The sequence below is a fragment of the Loxodonta africana genome, chromosome 10 (genome assembly GCF_030014295.1).
Source record: "Loxodonta africana isolate mLoxAfr1 chromosome 10, mLoxAfr1.hap2, whole genome shotgun sequence".
In the NCBI taxonomy this organism is placed as follows: domain Eukaryota; kingdom Metazoa; phylum Chordata; class Mammalia; order Proboscidea; family Elephantidae; genus Loxodonta; species Loxodonta africana.
Window position 1 is genome coordinate 62,221,485 of NC_087351.1, and position 24,856 is coordinate 62,246,340.

General features: G+C 42.3%; 1 protein-coding gene across 3 annotated transcripts in view; it reads right to left on the reverse strand.

Annotated features, from left to right (window-relative positions):
• The window catches only part of CDKL1 (cyclin dependent kinase like 1), a 91,578-nt gene extending 72,644 nt beyond the window's left edge, over nucleotides 1-18,934 (reverse strand). For 2 of the 3 annotated variants that reach the window (XM_064292452.1, XM_010588623.3), the window contains exons 1-2: nucleotides 7,512-7,615; nucleotides 6,608-6,895 (exon numbers count right to left, since the gene is read on the reverse strand). In XM_064292452.1, coding sequence (XP_064148522.1) covers nucleotides 6,608-6,775 — 168 coding nt within the window. In that variant the 5' untranslated portion in view covers nucleotides 6,776-6,895; nucleotides 7,512-7,615. Of the gene's footprint in view, nucleotides 1-6,607; nucleotides 6,896-7,511; nucleotides 7,616-17,321; nucleotides 17,385-18,571 lie in introns of those variants that run through there. The other variant, XM_064292451.1, reaches the window with a different exon arrangement.
• Nucleotides 18,935-24,856: the final 5,922 nt, after the last annotated feature.

Below are 24,856 nucleotides of genomic sequence, written 5' to 3' on the forward strand. Positions count from 1 at the left end.
AACTGCTGTTCCTGCCCCAGGCGGTCACACAAACCCACATTCCCCTTGAAAGGCTCTACAAAGTGAGGAGACAGTAATGGCAAAGAGGATGCTCCCAACATCTGTGTGTTATTACTATAGGTGATTGTTAAAATACAACAAAAGCATGTTTCTGGCACATGGTACACATTCAACATTCTTACCCAGCCCACCCAACATGCACCTCTTTTTCATTTTTGTCCCCCTAAGGAGTCTTTCTGGAGTCCCTGGGTAGCGCAAGTGATTAAGAGCTTGGCTACTAACTGAAAAGACTGGCAGTTTGAATCCTCTCCGACGCACCTCAGAAGAAAAACCTGGTGATCTACTTCTGCAAGTTCACAGCCACTGAAAACCTTATGCATGAGTTGGAATCCAGTCAAAGGCAACAGGTTAGGTTTTTTTTTGTTTTCAAGGAGTCTTTTTAGGCATTTTTTTCTAATCATCTCTTGGTGAAATTTTAATACCACAGATATACTGTATATCTGTATAGATACACATTGCCGTCACGCCAATTCCAACTCATAGAACTTTACCTCATAGGGTTGCCAAGCTGTAAATCTTTATGGAAGCAGATTGCCACATCTTTCTCCCCTAGAGTGACAACTGGTAGGTTGCAGAGTGACTGGTAGGTTGCAGAGTGACTGGTAGGTTCGAATCACTGACCTTTCAGTTAGCAGCTGAGCTATTAACCCCTGTGCCACCAGGGCTCCTTACCTGTATAGCTACTGCATGTACATCTATGCTTTATACATAAACAGAATCAAACTTTTTGCCCCCTCCCGGGAACCAATTTTTACCCCCTTAGTGGGGAAAATTATTCCCACTGAGGCTGCATCCACCATATTGCAATGTTTACAACTATATGCTAAGTTTCAAATGGACATTTTCCCCATATTTATTTTCATTTTTGTTGGTGGCAAACCATAACTTTTAACTCTCTAAAATACTCGACAGGGTGATGGGGTTGGATTTGGAAAGAAGTGCCATTCCAGTGAGAATGTGCACCAATGTTTCCAAGGAAGCCATGAGTCTCACAGCTAAGGGCCCTGCTGGGAGCACAGGCAGGAGAAATTCTGAAGACCAGCCCAAGTTGGGAAGAATGGCGCTTGGGGTAACACAATGGTTGTGGTGTGTGGGAGCAGCTAGGCATGGACTTGGGGACAGATGGAACTGCATCTGTAGTCTAGTTCACTAACTAGGAGACCTCGGCAAATCATTAACCGTTCTGAATCCACTTGTAAGCTGGGGATAACAATACCTACCTTCCAAGGTTGTTATAAGCATAATTTGTGCATCCTAGGTAACAATACTTGGCAGTTTGCCTGAGTCTACTGGTTCATCAGCCCTACCTGCCAAATGGTAATACTTGACTCCTTTTTGCTCCTGTCTTGTTTTTTTGTCTCGAGAGAGTTGTCACAGACGACGACCAAGCTGCTGTTCTCAGCCCTTGACTGATGTTGCTCTGATCTACTCTAATGACCCAGGGACCATCTGCCACACACCAAAGGTCTGCCCAGGCAACTCATGACCTGACCTTGACCTCCAGCTCTTCTGGGAGCACTAACTCTTTCTGCCACTTCTGCCTGGAATTCTGTCCTTCCCCTTCTAATAGTTCTACCATTTTCTTTGCACAAGAGAGGGTCAAGCAGCATAGAGGCTTGGGATCTTAGTAATAGTTATTCTGGGTTTGTTGGTTTGTGTTTGTTTTGTTTTGAACCACACAGCCCTTTCCTTCTTGGGCACATAGATATTCCCCAGGGGCCTGGGTTGGGTTTAAGTACAGCCACCTGCCTTATGCAGAACCAGTTCAGCTTCCTACCACAGGGCTTGATGATGACTCTCACCTATCATGTCACACTTCTTGATTTAAGACGATTTTCTTTCAGAGACTTTGTCTCTCCCTGGAATCTGGCTTCTGTCATGACCACCCCACCTCCCAATACCATCCAATATATCTTCATATGTTTTAACTTTAATTATGGAAAAGGGTTGAATTCTTTCACATAGCGAGTCAGCCCCCACCCACCCTCACCTGGCTTGGCTAAGGTCACTAAAGCACCTTCAGTCTCAGACCTCCTAGTTCCTGTGTTTTTCCTGATCTTAGCAGGATTAGTTAAGAGCCCAAGCTGTGTGATAAACCCAAAAAACTCACTGAACCACTACGCTGCAACCTTCCCCTAGGCCTGTCTAACTGTGCTTCTCTCACAGGTTAGTATTCCTTCATCCCATGGGTGCCGAAGCTCTGTCAGGTAAGACCCCAAACACTTCCCAGGCCTCACCAGTTTCCTGTTCCCAGGGACTACAACATATCTCCTGGAGTCAGGCTCCAAACCCTATAGAACCCAGAACCAAACTACAGCTATGTGCTTGCAAGTACCGGTTGTTATTGGGTCAATTCTAACTCACGGAGACCTCGTGTGTATCAGAGTAGAACTGTGTGCCATAGGGTCTTCAATAGCTGATTTTTTGGAAGTAGGTTTACCAGGCCTTTCTTCCAAGGTGCCTCTGGGTGGACTTAAATCTCCAACCTTTTGGTTAGCAGCTGAGTGCAATAAATGTTTGTACCACCCAGGGAATCCAGCTATGTGCTGTTGTTGTGTGCCATCGAGTTGATTCCTACTCAGCAACCTTTTTTTTTTAACCCTATAGGACAGGGTAGAACTGACCCCTAGGGCAGTGGCATCATTAGTGGATGTAGGGAGTACAGACTGAACCAGGTGACACTGTCAGAGGGGGTGACATCAAAATGACTGTCTATAAAATTTCTGTGCAGTGTTTCCACAGAAATTCATTATTTTTTAATAAAAATATCCCTTCAATTAGTTATAAGTCCAACTTCGTCTATCAATATACCTACAAGGCTAAAACTCTATGTTAATTTGCTTCTTGAATCTTTTATAGTCACTGATTTTGTCAAATTTTCTGGTGTTTTAGCTACAATATTGTTAATTAGTATTTGTGAACCTGTATCAATCACTTTTTTGAGAATGAAGTAGTAATTAAAGGAAAAGAAAGAGTGATACATGGGAATTCTGACTTATAAGTAACATTAGTACAAAAACATTACTAAGGGTTCTGTGAGGTTAGTACTGGAGACGGTCCAGGGGGGAGGGTGACACCATGAATTACCACACTGGGTAACACCAACCCTAGTGATGCCACTGCCATAGGGTTTCCTAGGCTTTAATCTCTATAGGAGCAGATCTCCAGGTCTTTTCTCCCACAGAGCCGCTGGTGGGTTTGAACCACTAACCTTTTGGTTAGCAGCCGGGTGCTTAACCACTGTGCCACCAGGGCTCCTTAGCTAAGTGCTACAGTACAGTACCCATTGCTGTGGAGTTGATTCCATTTCACAGCAACCCAATAGGACAGAGAACTGTCCCATAGGGTTTCCAAGGCTGTAAATCTTTACAGAAGCAGACTGCCACATCTTTTTCCCGTTGAGAAACTGGTGGGTTCAAACCATCAACCTTTTGGTTAGCAGCCGAGTATTTAACCACTGTTACACTAGGGCTCTTTAGCTATGTGTTTAAAAAAAAAAAAAAAAAAAGCCAAACCCATTGCCGTCGAATCGATTCCAACTCATAGCGATCCTATAGGACAGAATAGAACTGCCCCGTAGTTTCCAAGGAGCGCCTGGCAGATTCCAACTGCTGACCCTTTGGTTAGCAGCTGTAGCACTTAACCACTACACCACCAGGGTTTCCATAGCTATGTGTTAACCACCCCTTATTCCAGGGCCAGACTTGTATTCCAGGAAGTTCTTCATATTCTCTCCTACCAGACCCTGGCTTTCTTCTCTTCCTGGCCTATTAGCACACAGCAGGCATTTTGGCCCAGACTTTGGGTTATTGCCTGTGTTCCCTCAATATGTTGTGCTTTCTATTTATGCATCTTTTTTTAGGATAGCCTATAGACTTTTTTTTTTTTTATATAGACTCGATGGCAACGGGTTTGGGTTTGGTTTGGATAGCTCTGCACGTCTTATCTTCTCATTTGTGCTTCCCTGAACCCTTTAAGGTCTAGCTCAAAGGTGCCTCCAAACAATTTATTTTCATTATTCAATAAACATTTAGGGATTTCTTGCCAAGCATGGGGAACACAAGGTGAATGACGCAGGCCCTGCCCACTAGGAATCCAGGCCATCAGGAGTGAGAGCATTGGGAAACTCATCTTACTTCCCTTCCAAGAGGTAAGGCTCTGAGAGACAGGGCATACAACTTTGCATAACTTTGTTTTAGGCACAACTGGGGCTCCATAAGTACTTACTGAATATATAAATGGAGAAATTATGACCTCACTTAACATACTCTCAATTCACTTATTCAACAAATATTTATTAAGTGTTAGGAATATCACAGAGTTCTGAAAAGTCAGAGCTTGAAGGGACAAACTCTACTGATCACTGAGTCCCACCATCTCACAGAGATCAGTGATGTCTACAGCAGTACATCCAGTTATGGAGTCAGGTGCTGTGTGCTTTGAAATTAGGCTCTTGTGCACATGGCTCTATCCTTTGGAGTACATCAATAGTCAGTTATTCAAAAGAACATATTTGACTTCCTAATTTATTGGCAATACCTATATTTCCTAAGAACTTATCCAATCCCACAATAACACTACTAGAGGATCACTATGTGCCAAGTAGTATGCTTTGAGGGTACAGAGAGAGGCAAGCTTCTCATCCTGGAGGGGCCTAATTAATTCAAGGAGATACACCTGTAAAGGTAGTATTGCTGGACTGGTGAGCGGACCTAGAGAGGCATTCACAGGTGACCTTTGGAATCATCAGAGAAAGAGTATCTGCCAGAAATAGATTTTCTTTTCTTTGGAGCAAATAAACCCTTTGAAATGCAAGTATCACCTCCTCTAGGGAAAATCTGAGAAAGTGAAAAAATATCCATCAGCCCAAAAGAAATTGTGATACACCCTCCCAGTGTAGAGCTGGTGGTAGGCAAGAGTCGCCCAGGCAGTGGGATGGGCAAACAACACCGGTCTCATCTCTTTTGTCACGGATTGAATTATGTCCCCCCAAAATGTGTGTCAACTTGGCTAAGCCATGATTCCCAGTATTGTGTGGTTGTCCACCATCTTGTCATCTGATGTGATCTTCCTATGTATTGTAAATCCTACCTCTATGCTGTTAATGAGGCAGGATCAGAGGCAGTTATATTAATGATGCAGGACTCAATCTACAAGATTAGGCTGCATCTTGAGTCTGTTGAGATATAAAAGAGAGAAGCAAGCAGAGAGACAGGGGGACCTCATACCGCTAAGAAAGTAGTGCCAGGAGCAGTGCGTGTCCTTTGGACCCTGGGTCCCTGCTCTGAGAAGCTCCTAGGCCATGGGAAGATTGATGACAAGAACCTTCCCCCAGAACGGACAGAAAGAGAAAGACTTCCCCTATAGCTGGTACCCTGAATCCGGACTTAGAGCCTCCAAAACTTTGAGAGAATAAACTTCTGTTTGTTAAAGCCACCCACTGGTGGTATTTCTGTTATGGCAGCACTAGATAACTAATCACCTTCCCAGGTTAGGACTTCACTTGGGGGCTTTGGAAGTGCCCTCTCAGAATAAGTAACACCCTCACTAGTAAAGAACATTCTCAACTCAAAGTTGTCCCATTTTTCGCCCATTTGAATTTATTCAAAGTGCTACTTCCTACTTGGGGTGCTTATCCAGAGATGACCCCACAAACTTAGTTCACAGGAAAAAGAAAGTTTTTAGACAAACCTGGAGAAAATGGAGGTGGCAAGGATAAGAGTAATCCTCTGGGTGTTTACTCATCTCTCACTAAGTTTTCCTTCCCTTATCAGAGAATTCAGTCATGCTTGTCAGAACACAGGGGCCATAACCGTTGGGAAAAAGTTAGCCCCCACTGTATTCATTACATGTCACATTCTACATTGCAATTTGAATTTCATCTTCACGGAATTAAAAAGTCTCTTTCCATTAGGGAGGAACAAAAAACACAACTTGTAAAAAACGACTTTTTTCCCTTCTGAGATTTCCCCTAGCGTTAACTGATAAGCATTTTAAAAGTGGCAATTTAATTTCACGTCTTTAAGAAGAACCCTTCTTTTAAAGAGACAGGATGCTCAGGAGTAGATAAATAAGAGGTGTAATGAAAACCTATCTGCTTCCTCCAGTTTGAAGACAGGTGAATGATTAATTCTCTTAAAGGACTGAGACCTCAATAGAAAACAGCCTAGAAGTTTAAAACGCATGTGTGCTAGCAAACTTGAGTTGTTTTAAGTCCCTGTACTATTAAAGTATGATGACTCTTCAAACTCCAGAGAGAAGTTATTGGGAAGAGAATTAGAATATTCAGTGAATATGCAAATCAGAATATTCAAAGTGAATACCTTTATGTTTGCACCTCTCACATTATGGTTATATGTATCTGCTCCCTAGTTCATTATATAATGAGTGGCTTGTGCACAGACATACCATGTGTGTCACTGATGGCAAAAGTCCCTGAAGGAAGGAGATGTAACCACTTCCCAAGGCATGCATTTAACATAACACGACTCACTTTAATGTATTGCTTTAATCCTTGGAAATTCCCTTAAAAGAACAAGTGAATTACCTTGAGCATGCGGATTTCACGGAGGGCGATTTTCTTTATGACAGGGTCGTCTTCTGATTCCAGAAACCTCTTGATGGCCACAATCTGACCCGTGTCCCTGTTTCTGCATTTGAAAACAGCTCCATAGGATCCTTCGCCAATTTTCCCAATTTTTTCATATTTCTCCATCACAAAGGAATAAATCTTCCTAAGATGGGTCTTCACATAGTTTGAAAATGTCGCTTATAAAATATGGGAGTGAGCAGACTGCATCAGAGCCCCAGTCCACGACGGGTCTTTGTTAAGGGCCTGGAACAGAACGAGGCACTTGTTAAAGAATTACGGTTTAAGAAAGAATTAGGAATGGACCCATGTCTTTAAACTCATCCCTTCGGCAATGGCAACGCGATCAAGGATGACAGCCTAGAGTTAGCTGCCTCTGGGAACCCAATTTTAATCGCCTGTGACATATCCCGCAATTTAAAATAAAACCTCTCATCCTAAAACCAGCCGAGATGTAAAATAATCTTTTTAATGTTATAGTTCAACCGATCCAAGACACACGAGCTGGCTAGAGGACCGGGAAGGCTAAGGGCTTCCCCGGTTCTAACTTCGGGTCTCATTTCCTTTCGGCAAGAAGACACCGCCCGGCACCCCGCGGGGGCGGCGGCCCAGCCCCAAGAGAGCCGCCCGGCGCCCTGTGCCCTCTGCCCCTGCCGCCCGCTCCAGGGGCGCGCACCCGGGCAGTGCAGGCAGCGGGACAGCGCCTTCCCGGAGCCGCCGGACCAGGCTCCCGCTCTGCTGCTGCCGCTCGGCGGCAGGAAGACGCCGCCAGCGCTGGGCCAGCGCTGCGCACAGAGCGGCGCCACGTGGCAGCCCGGCCCTCGGGTTCCCGGCCCGGCCTCCTTCCCGGCCCGGAACTCACGGCGCAGCAGCTGCCGAGGCCGGCCTTGCTCCTGCCTGGCGTCTCTGGCTCGGCTCTGCTCGCCGCCCGCCAGGTCTTCGGTCCCTATGGGAACCAGCCCCCGCCCTGGGCCGGCCTGGGCGGGGCCGCCGCGCCCCGACTTCCAGCGCGGGCCCGGGCCGCCGTCCTTGTTGCCGGGAAGGGCCATGATGGGCCGCCTTCGGGCCATAGAAAGGCCGTTCAGAGAGCGGGCCCGGTCCCTGCACGTCTTCCCCACCAGGAGAGGAGGCCTTCAGGATTGCAAACTCCCGCAGGTGGTGAAAAAAAGCAGCTATAACAGCATCACCTGGGAAGACGCGGGTGCTGGGAGCTCCTCCTGTGCAGTCTGCACTTTCCCGGGCGTAGGCCTTTCTACAGTTTGTAACAACTGTATTTTCTCAAATGTATTCCCTGAAGTTTCTGTCTCTGCCCTGATCAGCGCTGTAGCATCCCGCGAATGAATGAAAGAACAAATGAATGAGTGGTAGGAAGGGAGAGAGGAAAAATGGAAGAGGAGGAGCATAGGATGGCTGAATTTGGTTGAAGCCAGCACTTCCCTCTACTAGCTTGCAGGAGTGGTGGTGGTGAGGCTCCTTGACCACTGATTTCTGAGGCAAGCAGTCCAGTCCGGGCCTTCTGATGGAGGAGGTGGAGGCTTACAGGGTCCTGCCTTAATTGTTTCAGGTTCCTTATTCCCATTCTTCTCCCAGTTGGCTCCTACTCTCTCAAGTCTAAACACAATGATGGGAAGTTGTTGGATCTGGGGAAATTATGAGATAAAGTAATTTGTCACTGGCAGTCTGCCTCAACACTTATCATCCACCCAATTCCATATGCCCAGTGCTGAGGTGGATATTTGATTGCAAGAAATACCTGAAGAGAGAGAATTAACGCGTTTTCTGTGAAACAAGGACCTATTCCGTGACAAGCAGCATGCCACTAGACGTAAATATAAGTGGGATTAAGGAAGGAACTGGAGCTGGACGGAAAGCAGTTGGCAGCTACCTTGAAAACTGAGTAGCATATAGATGGGGTCCATGGATGGGCTAGAGGTAGTCTGTGAACCTTCCAGAAATTGTTTGCAAATGGCAACCACTGCTGTGTTTTCTGTCTCTGTAGTTTTGCATTTTCCAGAATGTTAAATAAATGAAATCATACATTATGTATATAGCCTTTTGTGTCTGGCTTCTTTCACTTATAATACATTTGAACTTCATCCATGTTGTTGGTGTTTGTCAGTAGTCTATTTCTTTTTATTGTTGAGTAGTATTGCATTGTATGGATGTGCCATAGTTTGTTTATCCATTCCCAGTTGACGAACATTTGAGTTGTTTCCTGTTTTTGAGGATTATAAATCAAGCTGCTATAAACATTCATGCTTGGCCTTTTGTAGGAATGTTTGTTTTCATTACTGTTGGTTAAATACTTACAAAGCGAACTACTGGGTCGTACAATAAGCATGTCACTGTAAGCAACTGTCAAAAAATTTCTCAAGTGACATTTTGCATTTAACTGGCAATGTACGAGAGTTCCAATTACTTTCCAGCACTTGATATTGTCAGGTTTTTTTGTTTTGTTTTTTAGCCATTCCAGTAGGTGTGTAAAGGTCTCTCACAGTTTTAATTTCCATTTCCCTAATGATTAATTCCCCCACGTGTCTGTCAGTTTGTCGTACTGTGGGGGCTTGCATGTTACCGTGATGCTGGAAGCTATGCCACCGGTATTCAGATACCAGCAGGCTCACCATGGAGGACAGGTTTCAGCTGAGCTTCCAGACTAAGACAGACTAGGAAAGGACCCGGCAGTCTACTTATGAAAAGCATTAGCTAGTGAAAACCTTATGAATAGCAGCAGAACATTGTCTGATATAGTGCTGGAAGATGAGCCCCCCAGGTTGGAAGGCACTCAAAAGATGACTGGGGAAAAGCTGCCTCCTGAAAGTAGAGTCAACCTTAATGACATGGATGGAGTAAAGCTTTTGGAACCTTCATTTGCTGATGTGGCACGACGCAAAATGAGAAGAAACAGCTGCAAACATCCATTAATAATCGGAATCTGGAATGTACGAAGTATGAATCTAGGAAAATTGGAAATCATCAAAAATGAAATGGAACGCATAAACATCGATATCCTAGGCATTAGTGAGCTGAAATGGACTGGTATTGGCCATTTTGAATCAGACAATCATATAGTCTACTATGCTGGGAATGACAACTCCAAGAGGAATGGTGTTGCATTCATCATCAGAAAGAACGTTTCAAGATCTATCCTGAAGTACAACGCTGTCAGTGATAGGATAAGATCCATATGCCTACAAGGAAGACCAGTTAAGACACTATTATTCAAATTTACACACCAACAACTAGGGCCAAAGACGAAGAAATAGAAGATTTTTATCAGCTGCTGCAGTCTGAAATTGATCGAACATGCAATCAAGATGCACTGATAATTACTGGCGATTGGAATGCAAAAGTTGGAAACAAAGAAGAAGCATCCATAGTTGGAAAATACGGCCTTGGTGATAGAAACAATGCTGGAGATCAAATGATAGAATTTTGCAAGACCAACGACTTCTTCACTGCAAATACCTTCTTTCACCAACATAAACGACAACTATACACACGGACCTCGCCAGATGGAACACACAGAAATCAAATCGACTACATCTGTGGAAAGAGACAATGGAAAAAGCTCAATATCATCAGTCAGAACAAGGCCAGGGGCTGACTGTGGAACAGACCGTCAATTGCTCTTATGCAAGTTCAAGCTGAAAATGAAGAAAATCAGAGCAAGTCCACGAGAGCCAAAATATGACCTTGAGTATATCCCACCTGAATTTAGAGACCATCTGAAGAATAGATTTGACGCATTGAACACTAGTGACCGAAGACCAGACGAGTTGTGGAATGACATCAAGGACATCATCCATGAAGAAAGCAAGAGGCCACTGAAAAGACAGGAAAGAAAGAAAAGACCAAGATGGATGTCAGAGGAGACCTTGAAACTTGCTCTTGAGCATGAAGCAGCTAAAGCAAAAGGAAGAATTGATGAAGTAAAAGAACCAAACAGAAGATTTCAAAGGGCCTCTAAGACAAAATAAAGTATTATAATACGTGCAAAGAGCTGGAGATGGGAAACCAAAACGGAAGAACACGCTCAGCGTTTCTCAAGCTGGAAGAACTGAAAGACAAATTCAAGCCTCGAGTTGCAATAGTAAAGGATTCCATGGGGAAAATATTAAATGATGCAGGAATCATCAAAAGAAGATGGAAGGAATACACAGAGTCATTATACCAAGAAGAATTAGTTGATATTCAACCATTTCAAGAGGTGGCATATGATCAGGAACCGATGGCACTGAAGGAAGAAGTCCAAGCTGCTCTGAAGTCATTGGCGAAAAACAAGGCTCCAGGAATTGATGGAATATCAATTGAGATGTTTCAACAAACAGATGCAGCGCTGGAGATGCTCACTCGTCTATGCCAAGAAATATGGAAGACAGCTTCCTGGCCCACTGACTGGAAGATATCCATATTTATGCCTAGTCCCAAGAAAGGTGTTCTAACCGAATGTGAAAATTATAGAACAATATCATTAATATCACACACAAGCAAAATTTTGCTGAAGATCATTCAAAAATGGCTGCAGCAGTGTATTGACAGGGAACTACCAGATATTCAGGCCGGTTTCAGAAGAGGACATGGAACCAGGGATATCATTGCTGATGTCAGATGGATCCTGGCTGAAAACAGAGAATACCAGAAGGATGTTTACCTGTGTTTTATTGATTATGCAAAGGCATTTGACTGTGTGGCTCATAACAAACTATGGATAACACTGCGAAGAATGGGAATTCCAGAATACTTAATTGTGCTCATGAGGAGCCTTTACATAGATCAAGAGGCAGTTGTTTGGACAGAACAAGGGGATACTGATTGGTTTAACGTCAGGAAAGGTGTGCGTCCGGGTTGTATTCTTTCACCATACCTATCCAATCTGTATGCTGAACAAATAATACGAGAAGGTGGACTATATGAAGAAGAATGGAGCATCAAGATTGGAGGAAGACTCACTAACAACCTGCGTTACGCAGATGACACAACCTTGCTTGCTGAAAGTGAAAGGACTTGAAGCATTTACTAATGAAGATCAGAGACCACAGCCTTCAGTATGGATTACACCTCAACATAAAGAAAACAAAAGTCCTCACAACTGGACCAATGAGCAACATCATGATAAACGGAGAAAAGATTGAAGTTGTCAAGGATTTCATTGTACTTAGATCCACAATCAACAGCCATGGGAGCAGCAGTCAAGAAATCAAAAGACGCATTGCATTGGGCAAATCTGCTGCAAAGGACCTCTTCAAAATGTTGAAGAGCAAAGATGTCACCCTGAAGACTCAGGTGTGCCTGACCCAAGCCATGGTATTTTCCATCACATCATATGCATGTGAAAGCTGGACAATGAATAAGGAAGACTGAAGAAGAAATGACACCTTTGAATTGTGGCGTTGGTGAAGAATATTGAATATACCATGGACTGCCAAAAAACGAACAAATCTGTCTTAGAAGAGTACAATCCGAATGCTCCTTAGAAGCAAGGATGGCGAGACTGTGTCTTACATACTTTGGACGTGTTGTCAGGAGGGATCAGTCCCTGGAGAAGGACATCACGCTTGGCAGAGAACAGGGTCAGTGGAAAAGAGGAAGACCCTCAACGAGGTGGATTGACACAGTGGCTGCAACAATTAGCTCAAGCATAACGATTGTAAGGATGGCGCAGGACCGGGCAGTGTTTTGTTCTGTTGTGCATTGGGTCGCTATGAGTCGGAACTGACTCGATGGCACCTAACAACAACAACAATGATTAACTCTATGGGGCAGTTCCACTCTGTCCTATAGGGTCCCTGTGAGTCAGAATCAACTCTGTGGCAATGGGTTTGTTTTTTTTTTTTAATGATTAATGCTTAACTGTTGTTCATGTGCTTATTTGCCATCTGTAGGTCTTCTCTTTATGAGTTCTAGGAGTATTTTTGGAGCTTCTTTGGGATTTTTATGTCATTTGCAAATAGGAGCAGTTTTAGTTCTTCCTAACTATTATGCCTTCTATTTCTTATTCTTGCTTTATTGCACTGGCTAGGACCTCCAGTGTGAAATTCAATAGGAGTAGTAGGAGCAGACATCTTTGTCTTATTCCAGATCTTAGGAGGAAACCATTCAGTCTTGCACCGTTAAGTATGATGCTAGTTGTATTTTGTAAATGCAGTTTCTAGGATAACCTCCTAATGATCCCTGCCTCCTGTATTGTAGGGTAATGCTATTCAGCTATATGCATCCCCTCCTAATGGAATCAGCTTTGCTCTTCCCCAAAGCATGCTGGGGATGAATTCGGGATGGACTCGGGCTAAGGCACAAGGCCGGGAGTGGCATGACTGGGCCAGTGGCCAAGGCCGAGGAATGCCTTAGCAACAAGACGGAAAACATCTGGGACTGGATATGAAGTCCCTGGGAACACAGACTGCCCAAGGATGTGGGAGAAAAACAACGAGCCTTGATCCCAACCGGAATGGTATATAAGCTTGAGTCCATTGCTAGGTAGTTGCAGAAATACTCCAGCCGGCCGCCACTGAAGAGCAGCTGCTTGTCCGTGTCAGTAAGTTTCCCTGAACTCATGAATCTGGAAAGGACTACTTGTCAGTTCTTTGGATTATCTGCCAGGATGCACAGTGAGGGTCTTTCCTTGCTGGGGCTCTCCCCTGACATGTATTCATGCCCTTGTGTGATCTTCTCCCTTTGAGTGTGGGCTTGACCTAGTGACTTGCTTCTAAGGAATAGAATGTGACAAAATTGATAGAATGTCACTTCCAAGATTAGGTTACAAAAAGATTGTGACATCCACATTGGGCGCTTTCTCGTGCTCTCTCATTCAGTTGCTCTGAGGGGAGATTGATAGCATACTGTGAGCAGGGAAGGAACCAAGGGTGACCAACAGCCAGAGAAGAACCAAGGGGCTCAGTCCGCTGTCCATGAGGAAGTGACTCCTGCCAACACTCATGTGAATGAACGCAGAAGTGAATCCTCGCTCTCCCCCCACCCACCCTTCCCTGAGCCTTCAGGTGAGACTGTATATCCACGAGACAACATAAGTTCAATCCTGTGAGACACCTCGAGCCAGAGGCAGCCAGCTCAGTTGTACCCAGATTCCTGGTCTCTAGAAACTGTAAGACAATAAATGTTTGTTTTGGAGTAATGTATCATGCGACAATATATAACTAACATAAGCAAACCCAAACCACACCCATTGCCATCAAGTGGATTCTGACTCAGCAACCCTGTAGGACAGAGTAGAGCAGATTCTCCACAGGGTTTCCAAGGCTGTAAATCTCTTTACAGAAGCAGGCTGCCACATCTTTCTCCTGCAGAGCAGCTGGCGGGTTTGAACTGCCAATCTTTCACTTAGCAGCAGAGCGCTTAATGACTGTGCCACCAGTGTTCCCATAACTAAACATAGATTTCCTTTGTCACGTTGAGAAAGGTTTCTTTAATTCTTAGTTTGCTGAGAAGGGTTTTGTTTTTTAAATCATGAATGGTTGTGCAATTTTGTCAAATGCTTTTCTGCATCTATTGAGATGATCACATGGTTTTTCTTGTTTAGTCTATTAAGATAGTGAATTACATTAATTGATTTTCAAATGTTGAACCAATTTTGCATTCTGAGGATAAACCAACTTGGTTGTTGTGTTCTATAATTTTGATGTATTTCTGGATTTAATTTACTAATATTTTATTGAAGATTTTTACATTCGTGTTTCTGAGAGACACTGATCTATCATTTACTTTTCTTGTAATGTCTTTGTCTGGTTTTGATATCAGAGTTTTGGTATGCTTATCACAAAGATTAGTTGGGAAGTGTTTCTTTCTCCTCTGTTTTCTGGAGTTTACATTTAATTGGTATTATTTTTTCCTTAAATGGTAGCATTTGCCAGTATAGCTACCTGAACCTGGAGTTTTTTGGCTTTCTTTCGTTGTTGAAAGGCTTTTAATTACAAATTAAATTTTTAAAATAAAATACAGGACCAGTCAGGGTATTGATTTCTTCTTGATTGAACTTTGGTAGTTTTTGCCTTCTAAGGAATTTGTCTATTTTATCTAGGTTGTTGAATTTATGGCCATTAAGTTATTCATAATAGTACATTATTATCCTTTAATGCCTGTAGGATCTATAGTGGTATCCCCTATTTCATTCTTGATATTGGTAATTTATAGTTTTTTTTTTTCCTGATCAGTTTGCTAGAGGGCTATCAGTGTTTTTTTAATTTTTATTGTGCTTTAAGTGAAAGTTTACAAATCAAGTTGGACTCTCATACAAAAATTTATAAACACCTTGCTATATACTCCTAATTGCTCTCCCCCTTTTTTTTTTTTTTTTAATGAGACAGCACACTCCTTCCTTCCACTCTTTTTGTGTCCATTTGGCCAGCTTTTGCCCCCCTCTACCTAGAGCGTTATCAGTTTTATTGCTCTTTTAAAAGAGCCAGCTTTTGATTTTCTCTATTGATTTTCTGTTTTTTAATTTTATTGATTTCATTTGTTTTCATGAATTTCTTCCTTCCGCTTGCTTTGGGCTTAATTTGCTCTTTTTCTAATTTTTTAAGGTAGAAACTTAGATCATTGATTATAGACCTTTATTCTTTTCTAAGCTAAGCCTTTAATTCCATAAAATTTCCTCTGAGTACTACTTTAATGCATCCCAAAAATCTTGATATGCTTTATTTTCATTCCATTAAAAATATTTTCTAATTTCCCTTGTGACTTCCTATTTGACCCATGGGTTATTTTGAAGTGCATTGTTTCATTTCCAACTACTTGGGGATTTTCCATATTTCTTTGTTATTAATTTCAAGTTTAACTGCTCTGTTGTCAGAGAACTCAAATTATATGATTGCATTTCTCTGAAATGTGTTGAGGTTTGTTTTATGGCCCAAAATAATATGGTCTATATTGGCAAATGTTTCTTCTTGATATATATATATACATTTGTGTGTCTATATATACGTGTGTTTGTGTATAGGAGCCCTGGTGGTGTAGTGGTTAAGAATTTGGCTGCTAACCAAAAGGTTGGCAGTTTGAATCCACGAGCCACTCCTTGGAAACCCTATGGGGCAACTCTACGCTGTCCTATAGGGTTTCCATGAGTTAGAATCAGCTCGATGGCAATGGGGATGGGATACACACACACACACACACACACACACACACACACACATGGAGTCCTGGTCGTGCAGTGGTTAAGCATTCAGCTGCTAACCAAAAGGTTGGCAGTTTGAACCCACCAGCCGCTCCGTAGGAAAAAGATGTGGCTGTTTCCATAAAGATTACAGCCTTGGAAACCCTATGGGGCAGTTCTACTCTGTCCTACAGGGTCACTGTGAGTTGGAATTGACTCAATGGCAATGGGTGGTGTGTTTATAAATATATTATCCATATAATATTTGTATTATCAATGTAGTAATATATATTATCTATATAATAATATATATATTATTTTTAAATGGGTGGGTGAGACAGGCGGCGTGAATTTCTCCAGAGTTACCTTGTGTGAAGTTCATTCCAGGCCAAAGTTAGTCTGAAAAACTAACTTTATGGACTCTACAGGGTTCAGTACCCAGGGTGCCTGGAACTGTGCCAAGCACAGTGGTAGTTAAAGTAGAAGCAAATACATTAGTTATTCATGTCTAAGCAGCCAGTGAACCAGAAAGAAGCATGACTAGCAGCTGCATTCTTGTTTTGTTTGGAGGAAGTTGGAGCCAAATCATTAGAGAACAACTTTGAAAGGGAGACAAACAGTTGATATCATCATTTAGCATAAAATAGAGAAGATACTATGGCCTCTGTACTGTCAAATCACAGGCACTCCTTTCAATTAGCAGGTCCGAAATCTGTTTTGATCTCAAAGAATTATAAATCCTAAGAAGTATAGCTCTTGGAAAGCTGAGAAATGGTCTGATGTGATCTTTTATTTGCAGGTCTGCATAGTAAATAAGAGCAAATACTTCAGTGTCCCTGGAATGGCACGAACAGTACTGTGGTATTTTAACCAATTAAGGAAAAAATAAACATTCATAGATCCATACATAGTAACAGAAAGAACCTGGAATCTGGAGTCAGAAGACCAGGATTGCTACCCTCTTACTGGTGTTTGATCTTGTACAAGTTGATTATTACCACTAATGCAATAACAACAACTATTTAATGACTGCTTTTACTTAGTGGTGGTGCAGTGGTTAAGAGCTTGGCTGCTAACCAAAAGGTCGGTAGTTCAAATCCACCAGCCGCTCCTTGGAAAACCTATGGGACAGTTCTAGTATGTCCTATAGGGTTGCTATGAGTCAGAATTGACTTGACAGCAGCGAGTGTGGTTTTACTTAGTGGCAGGTATTATGCTAAGGGAATAATATACATAATCTTCGCAACAACCCTAGAATATAAGTATTAATATTATTTCACATTTCCAGATGAGGTAATTGCCTAATGACACAGAGCTAGTGAGTTGTGGAGTTGGACTGGGAACCCAGGCAATCTGTCTCCAAAATCTTTCCTCCTAATCATTTTGCTAATGCTATCTAACACAGAGGGGTGGTTGCCAGGATTTTTGATTTAATATATAAGACATTGGGAGTTGGCCCAAAGTTCTACAACTTACGATGTGCACAGCTCCACCTCTCGGCTCTGCCACCCAGCTCCACCACTCAGGAGAGCAAACCTCCATGAGGCTGGGCAGAACACTCACCCCTCATCTGAGTGCTGAACCCAGGGGCAATGCTTGAAGCTGCTCCTTCTCCAATTATGTTTCCTGTAAGGAAAAAATGAGTTGAGCACTGTGATCTTGTTACCGGAATAAGGTTTTTGCTTCTCACTAGTGAAGAATGAAAGCAGGTAAGGCACGTAGTTTTCCACATGAGCAAAGCTTTATTGAAGAGGTTTGCAGGCGGAGACAAGGAGGGTCCTAAAGCAAATCTTACCCTAGTCTCACAGAACAAAAGACGGGCCTGGGTTTTTAAATGTTCTTGGGCAGGAAAAGATTCATGTTTATTCATAGGCATAGGCGGAGATACATTAACTAAGGTGCATGCAGCAGCAGCTTTCTAAGATGGCTCCTGTCCTGGAGGCCTCTGGGATTTGTAGTAGGACTTATTATGGGTGGTGTGCCTGCGCAGACTCTTGCTCCCCAGGTTCGATTCCCCGGCTGCTGCTGCAGCCCCTCACTGCCCCTGGTGGAAGGTCACACAGGGGTCACAGGTGGACCTTCTGCGCATGTCCTTGGGGCTGGTTTTCTCCAGCTGCTTCTGAAGGACAAGTTTAAAGAAGTTTGCGGGCTATTTTCTGATATCCTGCCCCATTGTTCCAGCGAATGGCTTTGTTTCTTCGCCCTGGCCCATTTCCTGTTACACTGTTTGCAGATTTGGGGGTGGGGGGGCTCTGATCCCTGTCTTAATCTTAAAATGATACTATGCAGCAGCTTGAGGAAATACTCGAATTTACTTTCCTTGCTGTAAGTGGTTTTGGAAAGGAAATTGTTTCCAGAGCACATAAAGAAAACAGTTAATAACTACAATTTGAGGGTGATTTTTTTTTTATTATGTCTGAGGCTCAATATCCACATTTATCTCTAATCTCTACAACAATCCTATCGGTTTGTAATAATTATCAGCCCCATTTTATAAAAGAAGAAGCTGAGGTTCTGATGGGTTGGTCAACTTAGACAAGACCACCCTGCTATCACGGGCTGAAGGCAGGTTTCAAATCCTACTCTACCTGTCTCCAAAGCCCACACTCTGGCAGCGGTGGTGAATGGAGTTTGGTCAACACCTTAAGAAAGGTCCCCTGGCTTTGGTCACCCAAGAGAGCTAACAGTTTGGTAGACCTGCTGCTCAGTCCTGATACACAACAGTCTAAAAAGAAGCTGAATGTCAGCCAAGTTCTTCCTGACACATTACTCATTACAGATTAGTAAGTAAGCACAAGGAAGCCCATGCTCACCTTGCTTACCGGGTCATCTGTCCCTGTCAGGGATTGTAAATTTGAAGAGAGGCTTTGATTCTGTAGGAAGGTTCTGTGGGGTTGGGAGAGAGACAGGTGTCAGCCATACCCAGAGGCTTAATCTTTGATGTAGTAAAAAAAATGCAAAACTGTTCACTACGGATGATCTGATAAACAGAGTAAGCACCGTGCTTACCTTGCTTACCGGATAATCCTCCCCTGCTTCCTGATCAGTCACTGTAAAACAGTATAAAACCAGGCATGAAAATAACTTTTCCCATTATCTGGAGATGGTAAAACTGGTGAATCAATATGAATATTAGAAAATCAATTAAAAAAAAGAAAGGAGCCTATAACCTGACTTTACAGGCAGCTTAGGCAATGACAAAGTATTTTCATTTCCAGTTAACATAATTTTGGTTATTTTGTGTGTGTTTTCCCTTTAAATACGTATTGGACTTTATATGTGGCAAGCCGGTCCTTTTCAATCAGCTCTAATTTTCTAAAAGCTTTCTTTGTTTCTGTGTCTTCCTCTAACAACTCAATAGTTTTTACACTTCCTGATTTTAAAACAATTGCCCAATACCATCAATGAGCTCAGATGCCTTTGTGAGCTCAGCAATATTACCACTAAAACCCTGGAGGGTTTGTGTTGCTAGCTTTGGGCTGCAAGTAGGAGAGTCAGTGTATATGATGACCCTCCTTCAGGAAACAGGTCTCAAAACCTCAATCTGTGTATCAGTTTACCACTCTGGATGGTTGATTATAAGCTTACTTATTCATAAGACAAATGTACATCTATTTCTGTGCTGTTATAAATTTGGAATCAACATATTCTAGGGAAAAGTCTTTCAAAAGGTAAATGTATGCAGCTGAATAAATAGAAAATGACACGAATAATTATTTTTTGAACTTCAGCTTATAGCTGTGACACAGAAAATAGCTGTTTGGATACCAGACCTTTACCAAGCGCTGACACCACGTCGGACACTGGAGACTAAGAAGAGATTTTCCCAAGATCAAACACCTGTCAGTGTGCAGGGCAAGCTCACTGCCTCCTTCCCCAGTGGTTTTCCTCCAGGAAGGAAACTAGATAGGAGAGCTTGAGGGCTCGTGCTTGTGTTGTACTTTTTGTTCTTCAAAGTATTTCACAAGGGTCTGGCGTGTCTGACATTTGAAGAGACAGATAAAAAAAAACTTTTTAAAGTAAGTTGTTCCGAGTCAAAAAGCAAATTTGTGGCCACTAACAAACGCTGGTGGTATAGTGGTTAAGTGCTATCGCTGCTAACCAAAAGGTTGGCAGTTCAAATCCACCAGGCGCTCCTTGGAAACTCTATGGGGCAAGTCTCTGTGCTATAGGGTCACTATGAGCCAGAATTGACTCGACGGCAACGGGTTTGGTTTTTGATTTTGGAATAAGCATGGAACCTGGGTGTCAATTCTGAGTTGTATTCTTTCCACTTTGCTGTACCACGGTGTGGCTTCAATTTTTTTTTTTTAATTAGATGGTTAAGGTACCCTGGTGGTGCAGTGGTTAAGCACTCGGCTGCTAACTGAAAGGTCAGCAGTTTGAAACCGCCAGCTGCTTTTTGGGAGAAAGATGTGGCAGTCTGCTTCCATAAAGATTTACAGCCTTGGAAACCCTATGGGGCAATTCTATTTTGTTCTGTAAGGTCACTGTGAGTCAGAATTCAATTCCAGGGCAACGGGTTTGTTTGGTTTTGGGTTTAATTAGGTGCTTGAGAGTTCTTGAGTGACACAAACAAGTTAAACACCCCACAACTAGCTGAAAGGCTGGTGGTTCGAACCCACCCAGAAGCATCTCAGAAAACAGGCTTTGTGATCTTCTGAAAGGTCACAGCCTTGAAAATCCTATAGAACAGTTCTTTTCTACACACATGGGGTCTCCATGAGTCGGAATTGGCTTGATGGCAACTAACAACAGCATGTGGTTAAAGAAATATAAATCTGTCTTAAGAAAACTCAATATTTGTACACAAATATTCATGTGTATGTGACAACGTGTAGGAGGAGGGGACTAGAGGGCAGGCAATATGAATGATTTGCATTTGAAAAATATTTCTCACTTTACATAATAATTTACTGGCAGGATTTCTTTCAGTACAGATTGTTTTAGAAATGCATCCATTTCTTAAATGGAGTTAATATTATAAGAATAAGCCCTATTGATTTTCCCCTTCCTTGTGGAAACTTTGTGATGCATATTCATTGATGTCTAAATAGCTTTGTACAAACAGAAACCTCTGGCATCCTAGATACATTTTCCATGTCAACCATTGAATATGTCAGGTGTCTATTGATCCAAAAGATCTAAATAGTTTCACAAGATCATCTTTAAGCTGCACAATGCCAAGGATTGAATGGGGATCGTAGTGACAACCACATGAAGAAATCTTTTTATTGTAAGTAGTTTTCATGGGGCTGGTTCATTGTCAACATTTATAGTGAGATAATAGTGTGAGGCATCTAAAATTAATCCACTTGTAGGTTCTTGTTAAAAAAAAAAGTATTTAAACAACATTCCTCCCAAATAATAAGAAATCCTATACCTTAAACAGCAACATATTTATTTTTCTGCAGTACCATCTGATCTGATTTTCTCAGTAAGAGCTCAGATCTGGAGCCAAGCTGTCTGCTTGTCTGTGAGAACCTGGGCAAGTTTCTTAACTGCCTTATGCTTCATCTGTGTCATCTGCGACATAGAAATTAGCTACCTCTTAAAGTAGTTATGGGGATTAAATGGGTACTGCCTCCTGGGTGGTACAGAAGGTTAATGCAAAGGTTTGTGTGCTAGTCTACCCAGAGGAGCCTTGGAAGAAAGGTCTGGCAATCTTATTTCTGAAAAATCAGCCATTGAAAACCCTATGGAGCACAGTTCTATTCTGACACACATGGGTTTGCTATGAGTCAGAACTGACTCCATGGCAGCTGGTTATGTCCAGGTTAGCTATTATCATTATCATGATGGTTATAATCTCTGTATACTATTTTCTGTTCATGTGGGAATTTCATTTACTACTAATATATATTCCATGTGTTACTGAAAATGCATGTAAATTCATGGATTAATTTAGGGCTTACCAATCAACGAAAACCATCTTTTTAGTCACCTAGTCATAATCAATAATCCTAGGGATTCTATTTGAGGAACTCAATGCTTCCCATTGCCAAAGCTATACTCTTTCTATCACACCATGCTTCTTGCTCATGAGGTAATCTCTAAGAAAGGAGACAGCACATGATGGAGGAAGAGCAAAGGCTTGTGAGCCCAACAGACCCAGGTTCATATCTGGATTCTACCCTTTACTGGCTGTGTGAAACCAGGGAAATTACTTTGTGTATTGGTCTAAGAATTTAGTTGCCAACCACAGAAGCCACATTAGCGAGTATAAGCAGAGAGGAATTTATCAAGGGGTATTAAATAGCTTGTGGAGCCCCCAGGACAGTCAGAGAGTCAGATCTGGGAGGCTACACAGCCAGAACCAATACCAAAACCACTCTGCAGGACTACCTCAGCCAGACCTTCATGCTGCTGCTGCTGCTGGTGCTGCACATGGTGCTGCTACTGCTGGACACTGCACCCAACAACCTCCATCGTTTCTGCCCTGGAGACCAGATTCCTCTCCACATCCAAACAAGAAAAATGGATTCAGGGCGCTATCTGCTTCCTCACGCTGCTCTCATCCCTATCGAAGCCTTATGCGTGTCACTTGGTTGGGAGAACTTGCACCCTGGCTGCTAAGGTGCTGGGAAAACCCTAATGTAGGAAGGGTTTTCGAAGGTAGCCACAAAGCATGAAAATTATCTCCTGTACTTTTCTACCCTATTCATAAGTAGGGATAAAAAAAGCTACCTCATTGACTTGTTTTGAAGATGAAATGAAGATCTTACATGTAAAATGTCTAACAGCGCTTGGTACATAGCAGTTGTCAGTAATGTTATTTTCCTTTCTCTCAATAAAATGTTAAGTTGTGGCTGGTGTGGCATATGGCTATTAGTGTAGGCAGCTATATGATGTAATTTTGGAGACCTCAGAAGCATTCTATAGCCTTCTAATATCCTGCCTAACATAAAGTTCCACGTTATTAATTTAGCTTAAGCTCTGATCTTCAGCAAAATGCAAATATCTAAAAAAAGGAGTGCCATTTGAGGCCATCATATGCTAGAAAGAGTACTCCCCTGGACACTAAGAGGCTCAAGTTAAAATCCCATCTTCTTATAACTAACTGTATGATACTGAGCAATTGGTTACTCTCTCTCAGACATTCTGCTTTATGTAACAGGAGGATGAGGTACTCGCTCACCATTCAAGTAACATGTACTATGAATGAAGGCTCTTGTGGTTTAGCTATGCAGCAGAAAGGAGAAAGCCAGAATGCCCTGGGCCCTTGAAGGAGAGAAAAGAACTCTCAGAAGGAAAAGGACATAATTGTATTTCATGCCAGGTCTAGGGATGAAGTGATGGGGGCTGGGGTCCTCTTCCCGGTACCACGATGGCTAGTATAAGATGGAACTAAGTAAAAAATACACAAAAATCAAAAACAGAAAAGTTACAGTTTTATGGATTGTATTTAACTACCTTGAAATACTCTCCTAGGATGGACAGGATGGGCTTAAATGCACTCACACTGCTAACTGAATTATAATTTTCTTTCTATATTCCATTATTTTACAGTCTACTCTTATCTTTGATCTACCATAAGTACCATAGCTTTATTTTACCCAAGTATGACAAATAGAGACTCTGAAACTTGCTCTTGAACGTAAAGTAGCTAAAGCGAACAAGAGAAATGATGAAGGAGAAGAGCTGAACAGAAGATTTCAAAGGGTGGCTCAAGAAGACAAAGTAAAGTACTATAATGAAATGTGCAAAGACCTGGAGTTAGAAAACCAAAAGAGAAGAACACACTCAGCATTTCTAAAGCTGAAAGAACTGAAGAAAATATTCAAACTTCGAGTTGCATATTGAAAGATTCTATGGGCAAAAATTGAATGGTGCAGGCAGCATCAAAAGAAAATGGAAAGAACACAGAGACACAGCACCAAAAAGAATTGGTTAACATTCAGTCATTTCAGGAGGTAGCATATGATCAAGAACCGAAGGTGCTGAAGGAATAAGTTCAAGCTGCACTGAAGGCATTGTTGAAAAACAAGACTCCAGGAATTGAGGGAATACCAACTGAGATGTTTCAACAAGCAGATGTAGTGCTGGAAGTGCTCAGTCATCTATGCCAAGAAATTTGGAATAGAGCTACCTGGCCAACTGACTGGAAGAGATCCATATTTATGTCCCCTACAAAGAAAGGTGGAAACCCTGGTGGCGTAGTGGTTAAGTGCTATCACTGCTAAGCAAAGGGTCAGCAGTTTGAATCCACCAGGTGCTCCTTGGAAACTCTATGGGGCAGTTCTACTCTGTCCTGTAAGGTCGCTATGAGTCAGAATTGACTCAATGGCACTGGGTTTTTACAAAGAAAGGTGATAATATCCAATGTGGAAATTATCAAATAATATTGTTAATATCACACACAAGTAAAATTTTGCTGAAGATAACTCAAAAAGCAGTTGCAGCAGTACATCGACAGGGAACTGCCAGAAATCCGAGCTGGATTCAGACGAGGATGCGGATGGAGGGATATCATTGCTGATGTCAGATGGATCTTGGCTGAAAGCAAAGAATACCGGAAATATGTTTACCTGTATTTTATTGACTATGCAAAGGCATTTGAATGTGTGGATCATAATTATGGATAACATTTCAAAGAATGGGAATTCCAAAACACTTAATTGTGCTCATGAGCAACCTGTACATATAGATCCACAGGCATTCGTTCAAACAGAACAAGGGGATACTGCGTGGTTTAAAATCAGGAAAAGTGTCCATCAGCGTTGTATTTTTTCACCATATTTATTCAATCTGTATGCTGAGCAAATAATCCGAGAAGCTGGAGTACATGAAGAACATGGCATGAGGATTAGAGGAGGATTCATTAACAACCTGTGATACGCAGATGACACAACCTTGCTTACCGAAAGAGAAGAGGACTTGAAGCACTTACTGATGAAGATCACAGACTACAGCCTTCAGTATCGATTACACCGCAAGATAAAGAAAACGAAAATCCTCACAACTGGACCAATGAGCATGATAAATGGAGAGAATAATGAAGTTGGCAAAGATTTAATTTTACTTGGATCCACAATCCACGTCCATAGAAGTAGCAAGCAAGGAATCAAAGTATTGCATTGGGGAAATCTGCTGCAAAC